The sequence below is a fragment of the Acartia tonsa genome, chromosome 4 (assembly GCF_053477335.1).
Source record: "Acartia tonsa isolate MP-2025a chromosome 4, ASM5347733v1, whole genome shotgun sequence".
Classification (NCBI taxonomy): Eukaryota; Metazoa; Arthropoda; class Copepoda; order Calanoida; family Acartiidae; genus Acartia; species Acartia tonsa.
In genome coordinates, this window is record NC_137263.1 from 55,502,831 (window position 1) to 55,511,531 (window position 8,701).

Genomic DNA, 8,701 nt, shown 5'->3' on the forward strand with positions numbered 1-8,701 from the left:
TGAGAGTATAGGTTATTAGGGATAAAATCATTCTTATATGATGAATTTTCCCAAGTTTTAAGATTTTTTGGATAGGCCTCCAGGTTCCGGAGCTCCAGGCCTTCCCCCCCCCCCTTGTTTAAGGACAAATAAAATACCGGAAAGTTAAAAAACATTAATCACACCCCTCCCAAAAATAAACAAGACAAACAAAATAATCATTCCTCAAATTAGGATGAATCCATACGAATACCACGAGCTGCATGACAGATGGGACGCCCTCATGGTTAGGATGTTGAGACTCTTCTCCAAGCTAAATATTCGAGTTCAAGAAGAATCATGTGGCATTGATGACGCTGTTGAAATAGTAAAACTGTTATACCATCACGGTTGGGTAGAGACACACTTAAAGAAGAATGAACCTATGCCCGAGAATCTCTACGAGAACGAGAGACCCCGCCTGGATGATACCGAGAGATATGTCATTGACCATGAAGCCGACTGTGCACCTTTCCTCACCAACGTCAGCCCTTTTTTCTAAATAAAACCCATAGTAACACATCTCTTTTCTTAATTTAGATTAACCTGCTCGGCCCTGATAATATTCAAGACCATGAGTTCTTCACATTCTGACGAGCAGGAAAGAATAAGGAAAGGTAAAAACTACGAAATTATTGCAGGGGTGTATATTCTGCTCCGGGGGGGGGGGGGGAGGGGGAAAAAAGAAATAAGTGGATCAATGATGGAAGTTGCTTCAAATCACCTGCTCTTGTTCATGGCTAGTTGTCTTTTGTAGCAGGGGAAAAAATTGTTTTTAACCAAAAAATGTTTCAGAATTCTTTGAGTTTCTTCATTAAAAAACGCTTTAGTTTTCTCATTTTTAATTCAATGTTCTTTCCTTTCAGGGAAGAGAAAGGAGAAGCTAGGAGAAGCCGAGCTCGCCGCCGGCGATTTCATCCAGCCTCCGGATATCCATGCTGAAAGCGAATTTTAATTGTAATTTGTGGCGTTATCCTCTTAGAAAATTTTGTTTGTATTATTTAACTCCCCATCCCCCCCCCCCCCCAAACTAAATTGCTGGGTTAGGTTAGGCTAGGTTAAGTTATACGGCTAGGTAGAGGCCAGGGGCCGTTTTTCTAGGGGGGGGGGGGGGTATTTCCTAAGAGGATAACATCAATTTGTTCTTTCAGAACATTTACGTTAACCTCTCTTTGATTGCAGCGCCCATATATTTTATAATTAAGTACCCATGGTGACAGTGATCGAGCCCCACTGGTCGTGCAGATATATAATTTCCTGCATATAAACATTAATAAACATTATTTACCCCTAAAGCCGACGATTACGTATGCACGTGTACAGTTTTTTAAGCTTCTGGCTATAGCTCTCTAGGAGATCTTAATTGATATGTTTTATTTTTTGTTTTTGTTTTTTAATATTTTTGTTATGTTGTTTTCGTTGTTTTACATTATTTATTTTATAGCAAATTAACAAATTTTCTGGGTTCAACACTGTTGTTATAATAAAACTCCATGCAACTGCAGAATTCTGCAAAAGTCACGACCAGTGGGGCTCGATTATATATGCGTTCGTCGGCTTTTCAGGGAAGGCAGGAAATTTATATAGGTATTATCCAGGTCAGGACTGGAACAAACAAAATTTTATGTATATTGTATATAGTTATTTTTTTCAAAGTAAAAAAATGTCAGACCAACGCTGGATGACGTATGTATAATTGGATCACAATTTTGATAGGTAAGTTTAATTAATTTTATAGACAATCAAAGAATAAATAAGGGTATTTTCTTATGTTTGTAACTCTAACTCTTTATTTTGTGAGTTCCTTTGACATTTAATTTTGGTTTCAAAAAGTGTCACTCCCCCCCCCCCCTTTTTTACTTTCTCCTTCTTTCGTTATATGTAAACAAGTAATAACCTTATTATTATAACCAGGGGTGTATATTCTGCACAAGATTTATTTTTTTTCCCCTGCTACAAAATTTTTTATTTTTTTTCCCCCCTAGATTTTTCTGAAAAAGTAGGGGGGGAAATAGAAAAATATTTAAAGAACTCTATATTTCATTTATTTTATCCCTCCTACCACACATTTTTTTAGTTTTTTTAACCAAGGAGGGGGGCAAAATGGAAAAAATGTTTTCAGTTTTCTTAATTTTTACATTTTTTTTTCCTCCAACCACTTATTTTTTATTTCCCCCCCCCCCCTGAGCAGGGGATCCCATGCAGAATATACATCCCTGATTATAACATATACTTCTTATTTCAGGAGTTACCTATACACCCCTGTTAGACGTTATTGAAATGGGAGACAATTTGATTGGTACACTCTCTAAAGCTCTACTGAAGCGTATAAGAAGTGGAGATAAGAGGAAAAATGTACAGGTGACTTTTTACAACTAATTATTTCTACATATTTAAGATGAGACCTTACTTTTCATTACTGTACTTAAAGTATAATCTATGCTCGACTTTAATTTCTATTTTTCACTTGCAGTCAGCGCACTATAAACATGCTTGCTCTTACACCAGTATAGTCATATGTACTGTAATCAATTGACACGTGTAGCTTGCCCAAATAACGATCCATAACAACTCCCCTATATTATTTTAAATAAGTAATTCACTAATTATGTAATCTTTTTCCAGTTGCAGCATAAACTGAGGTCCATAAGAAAACTCTTCTGTAATGCAACGAGAAACAGAAAATACTGGCGCAAGAAACATCAACAAAGTGAAGACAGTCAGCCATTACTAGAAGAAGAACAGCAGGAGGATTTGATGGATGTGGAATATGAGAACGAAACTGCATCGTCAAAAGGTAACCTACAATATCTGTAATATAAAGTAGAACGATGTCGGTCTGTCTGTTTGTTGTTTGTTTGTCCAAATTCCCACAAACATTGTCTCCCAATTTTTGTTTTTTATTTTCCTTTCAATCTAAATTTCAAACAATTGGTTTGATCAAACGTTAGTTAAGTTTGTCTCAAGATATCCTTGTTCCAGGGGTGTATATTCTACATGGGATCCCTTAACCTAACCCACCTTCACCCACTCTCTACATTTATCTACTTTTTCTGGAATTTTTAATTTTTTAACTTTCTAATTTGACTAGTTTTTCTTTACGGCATTATCCTTATACTAAAGTAACAGGATGTCTGTGTGTCTGTTCAAAAGGATCTTGCTAACCGCTGAACCGATTGGGTTCTCCTTTACAGGGTATCTTCACATAGGTCCCGGGAAGGTTTATAACTATAAAACATCATGTTTAACATCGTATTTTTTTAGGTAAAGTTTGTACAGGCTGCATTACCAACTTCACAAAGGAAACCGAAAGTATATGTTATCAATGCTACGCAAACCAAGTTTTGGAGCGATTAAATAACAATCCTGAAGAAACGGACTACATTAATATTGTTGTAGACAATATTAACAACAATAATACCAACGATAATAATGATGCAGACAATGACAGCATTCAAGATGCCGAGGACTGGGAACACGTCGAATTGTTTGATATACCTGAAGATTATTTTGACCCAGATGATGACGATGACCCTGATGACGAACCTGATGGCGAACCTGATGGCGATCATGACGGGGATCCCTTCAAACATCTTACAGAACTTGAGAAAGAAATTGTTAATGATTTCAGAAGCGTTTGTGTTCTAGACAACCCCATCTCTCACAACAAAGTTAGAATCATCCTGGCGATTCTGAAACGCTTGTGTATTTTCAAATTTCCGTCATATAATACATTATTCAAACCCAAATACAAAGTTGAAATCAAAGAAAACAAATATAATCCTACAAATGCTCCTGGTTCACTGATTGAGTGCAGGTATGTTTATATACGATTTAGAAAGCGTAGCATTTCTATAATCATTACCAGAATTTCCGTACGTCCATTTTAAACATGTCGATTTTTCTCCTTTTTTAACAACAAACTTTCAAGTGTTCTAATTATCAGTTTGATCATTCTTTGGTATATTGCTTCCTGCGACAACTTCAGAACAATATTATAAGCGAAGCCACTCTATAATTAATTCCTTAAAATTTAAGTATGTGCATAAACCTTATCCTTCTTCAAGCATTTTTTTTTAACAAATTTACTTACATACAATTTTGGTTCGACTTTAATATTTTTAAATTCAGTTCAGATATTTCACAATTGTTAATGTCCGTTTGTCGTACCGTTTCAGTGCTTTGGTTTTTATGGATGTTGTCATCCTTGTTCCATTACTTTTCATCGTAATATTATTTGGAGCCCGATGGTGCAAAATTTCTTTGAATTATGCAAGTTTTAGTTAAAAATATATTTCTTTTTCCAGATTCCCTACCTATGAGATCCTCCAAGACGCCATCACAGACTTTAAACGGTTGAATGGACAACAGGCCGTTGATGATCATATAACTTTTGACATCTCGGGCGACGGAGTGAAAGCAGCTCAGGGATCTCATATCTCCTATTATACTGTCTGGATTAGGTAAGTAATTAATATATTGTGGATTTGAAAGGGTTGGGTTGGGATAAAGTTCTTTTCATATACAGCATGACCCTCGAAAAGGTATTTTTTAGGATTGGCAGCCTATATTTCAAAGGATATCAAAATATTTGTTTTACATCAATTGACAGCCCAGATTTTTAAAGCCAAAGTTTAGGAAACCATTCAATAAACAAATAAGAAAGAAAACTAAGTTTACAATTGATACTTTTTTCTATTGCATTCATATATAAAAATCTGTCTTACTGTATACCAGGACTTAATTAATACCATAAGTAAACCTAGTTTTTACCACTTTTACGGTAAAATTTTACCAGCCTTTACGTTTTATAAATCAGTGACTACAATTTTAAGTCTAAGGTATTAAATGCTATTATTATTAATTCTTCTTTATTATTTCAGGTTATTCTTCAACAAAGATTTCAGTGTTATATTGCCAGTCAGCATATTTGAGAAGACGAGGAAGCGTCCCTACAGTTACAACTTTCTGGATAATGTTACCCGATTCATCAACAAACTAATTCAAGAAGGATTACCTGGACATACCTTTCAATGTAGAACCATCATCCACGATGCCGTTGCCAGAGCCGATGTATTCGGCCTTCTTGGCCATGGATCAAAAAATGGATGCCCACACTGTGACCTTCCAGGGATGGCTTTTTCACAGACTTATCTCCGTCAAAAGAACTTGGTATTGTTCGAATCAATGAATGTATTTTACCCCAGTGACAGTCAAAATATGGGTACGCCGAGGTCTGACGAGAAATTCCGCAAGTTAGAGGAAAATAATCAGAACATGAAAACCAGTTTTTCTGACCTTGACCCAAGCTTGGATTTAATACAAGATTGCCCCAGTGATCCGATGCACGCGTTGCACCTGGGCTATGTAAAGAAAGTGATGACGTACCTGAAGAAAGGACGTAATAGTTATCCAGAATTGGAAGAAGAAGACTTAGTTCAAATGGAGAGAATTACAGGGATGTACTGCATTTGACTAAAGAAATGACGCGTAAAATAGGTGTTTTCTTCGCGCATTTCTCGGCACTGCGATAAAATTCTGCAGTTTTGGATTTATGTCTATTACACATTATTTGTACGCCTTGTTATGCCGCTTAAAAGAGTGTTAGTTTGAAAAGTTTAAAGAACTTAAATTTTGAAAATTTTCTCCTTATCACCCATATTTTACCATGAACTGCAGTAACTCCAATTATAGATGAAATCAACGATCAATTGAAGCTTGTTGGCGATTTTGATCGCGTTCCCCGTACGTCCATCATGCGCCTGACAGAGAAGAAGCTAGCCCTCAATTTGAAAAGTTCTGAATTCAAAGTACTGGGCTTCTACCATATGATATTTTATGCAGAGGTAGGTTTTTACCATATTATAATCTTTTTAGAATTTAAAGCTTATTTCAGTTTCATTATATTGTATAGCAATAACATTCTTTTTAAATTTGCGCACGTGTGCTATATTATATATATATATATATATTTCTATTGAGGAGGGTGGACTTCCAATAAGTATATAGGGCGAAGCCCCTAGAGGCTAGGGGCGAAACAGCTAGTTTTACCTTAAATTATTACAATGTTTTTTTTTTCCAGTTGGCAAATCTTAAAGATGAACAACGTCTGATATGCAAGTTTTTATTCCACATATTGCGCAGTCTCGAAGAGCATATAACAACTGAACGTGTGGCTGAGCTCAAGACCATGATAATGGTCCTGAACTCAAAATTGGCGGAGATGTACGGCGAATCGTGCTTGAGTTACAATACTCACATGCTTTACCATATGCCGGAACATGTCCGCCGATTTGGACCATCCATGGCGTTCAGTTGTTATGCTTTCGAAAGTGCCAATCATGTAATATCAACTTACATCCACGGCTATAATTTTGGCCTTAAAGAGGTTTCAAACAGGTAATACTATTTTTTTTTAGTTGAGTTCCTTTGACTTTTAGTTTTGGTTTCAAGAAGTGTCACTTCTCCCCCCCCCCCACTCTTTACAAATTTTAATGTAATTTTTAAAAATGTAACATAACTTTCTTTCCGTGTATTGCTTCAAACACTTAAGCTATAACGATTTCACCAGCAACATACCTTTCCGTTTAACAGCCATTAATGACATAAATGACATATTTAGATTGTTGATATTTCACACAGTGAAACCGTACATAAATCAAAAGCTGGCTGTCAGCGGAACTAGGAATGCCAACAAACGAAAGTTCGAGAGTAATCAATTCTATACAGACTGCCAAGACCTCTACTTTGTCCCAGACTGCCGTCGTGATAAAACAGTATGGTTGGTCCACAAAGTGAGGACATTTTTTCCGGCATACACCTTTCCTGAAGATTCCAGAATAATAGGTAGGGGTGTATATTTTGCACATGATTAATTGTTGTATAGAAATATTTCATGAACTATACATTTCATCTAATTCCTTTTTAACCTACCACAATTTATTTGTAATTCCCTTATCATGCCAGGAGGAGAGTGTGGTAAAGGGGGGGTCTAGGAAATATGAATTAAGTTTTATGGTTTTAAACACTGAAAATATACACCCCTGGTATTAGGAGTAGGCAAGACTGACGATCCCGAAGACTATAGCCATCCTCCAACACAACTAGCCTCCAACCTACTGAAGTACAGAGTAGCATGTATCTCCGTACACCTGTTGCATCAAGATGTCTCCATCGTAATTCCTATCGGAATTTAATTTTGTACATTGAAAGCAGAGAAAGGGGGGGGGGGGGGAAATGACACTTTTTAAAACCAAAACTAAAAGTTCCATATTGTACCCCTATAAAACAACTGCCATGCAAAATGTCAGATCTGTAACTGTTTCTTTAGTTCAGTTCCTTTGACTTTTAGTTTTGGTTTCAAAAAGTGTCACTTCCCCCCCCCCCCTTTTGTTATAATATGTATGTAAAATGTTGTAAAATTCAACTGAAGGCCCTTCCCTCTTTATTTGGAATTTATGTGAAATGTACTTTAAAATATTTTTTTCATTAAAATTATTTTTTATAGCTAATTTTAAAAAAGGCATTTCAACTTAATTTAGCAAAACCCTACCTTTTTGGCCATCGATGGGTATGAAGTTAAAGTGTTATAAGTCTAGTCTGTAATTTGAAAGAGTACATGTTTGCAATTTAATTTAATTTTACATAAAATTTTAATTTCTGTCTACACATTTCAGATTTAAAACTATGCAAATTGCCCATGCCAACGACCTGGATAGAACAGCGTAATTTCGACTGGCAATTGACCAAGCTAGATCCCAAAATGACGAGGACTGGAAAGAGTGCTAGTTCTGGAAAGGTAAAAATTATATTTAAGGCCTAATTTACTATTGTACAAATTGCTGCTACCCTTCGCTCTTAAAACTTATAAATTCGCATGTTACCGGATCGAAAGGAAAACCTTATTGGTTCATGCTTAACAGACCACAAAAGATTATTGACCAAGTATAATTATTTATTAATTTTCCACAGTGTGTTTAACATTTGATATTAGTAATTAAAATTCTAGGGGCGTAGCCACTGCTATCTAATATCTTATTATGCATTGTAAATACAACAATTATTTCTTGTTTTAGAACAACAAGCCTACTGGAGGTGGCAAACCTAATGGAAGTGCCAGAGGTGGAAGTGCCAAAGCTGGAAGTGCCAAAGCTGGAAGTGCCAAACCTGGAATTTCCAAACCTGGAAGTAACAAATCTACTGGAGGTGGCAAAGGTACAACAGCAAAGGTAGGATTTTAAGTTTTATTGTTATCGGTTTTTGGTTTGTTGGTGTTTTGTTGTTATACTAAACTTACTAACATGATGTCTGTTTGTGGGTTTGTACCAACAAATCTTGTTAACCGTTGAACAAATTGGGTCCCTCTAACCATATAACTTAACCTAGCCTAACCTAACACAGTCATTTTGTCGGGAGAGGGGGGGGGGAGGGTAAAGTTTTAAAAAATAGAAGAAAAAAATTCCTAACAGGATAATGCCGGTGTTGTTTAAAACTATAATCCTCGGTAAGTAATGCTTTACAATAATTATCTATATTATTTTTAGAACACAACTAGAACCACAACATCTCCAATAAGGATTACCCCACCTCCATCTCCACGGCCACGGCCCCCCTCCGCGAGTCAACGGACCGAGAGAGCTGTACTTCCTCCTGCAACATCATCACGACCCCAGTCCCAGTCATC

General features: G+C 36.3%; 1 protein-coding gene across 1 annotated transcript; it reads left to right on the forward strand.

Annotated features, from left to right (window-relative positions):
* The first annotated feature begins 5,336 nt into the window (after positions 1-5,336).
* LOC145318383 (uncharacterized) lies at positions 5,337-6,551 on the forward strand. Its single transcript, XM_080159677.1, has 2 exons — positions 5,337-5,864; positions 6,101-6,551. Exons 1-2 carry the CDS (start codon positions 5,775-5,777, stop codon positions 6,419-6,421), a joined length of 411 nt encoding a protein of 136 aa, XP_080015803.1. The 5' UTR covers positions 5,337-5,774; the 3' UTR covers positions 6,422-6,551.
* The last annotated feature ends 2,150 nt before the right edge of the window (positions 6,552-8,701 follow it).

Excerpts from the sequence above, each read along its gene's own strand:
- LOC145318383 (XM_080159677.1), top strand. The coding sequence starts at position 5,775 with ATGCGCCTGACAGAGAAGAAGCTAGCCCTCAATTTGAAAAGTTCTGAA. Across the intron at positions 5,865-6,100 it reads ATATGATATTTTATGCAGAG|TTGGCAAATCTTAAAGATGA; the intron begins GTAGGTTTTTAC and ends TTTTTTTTCCAG.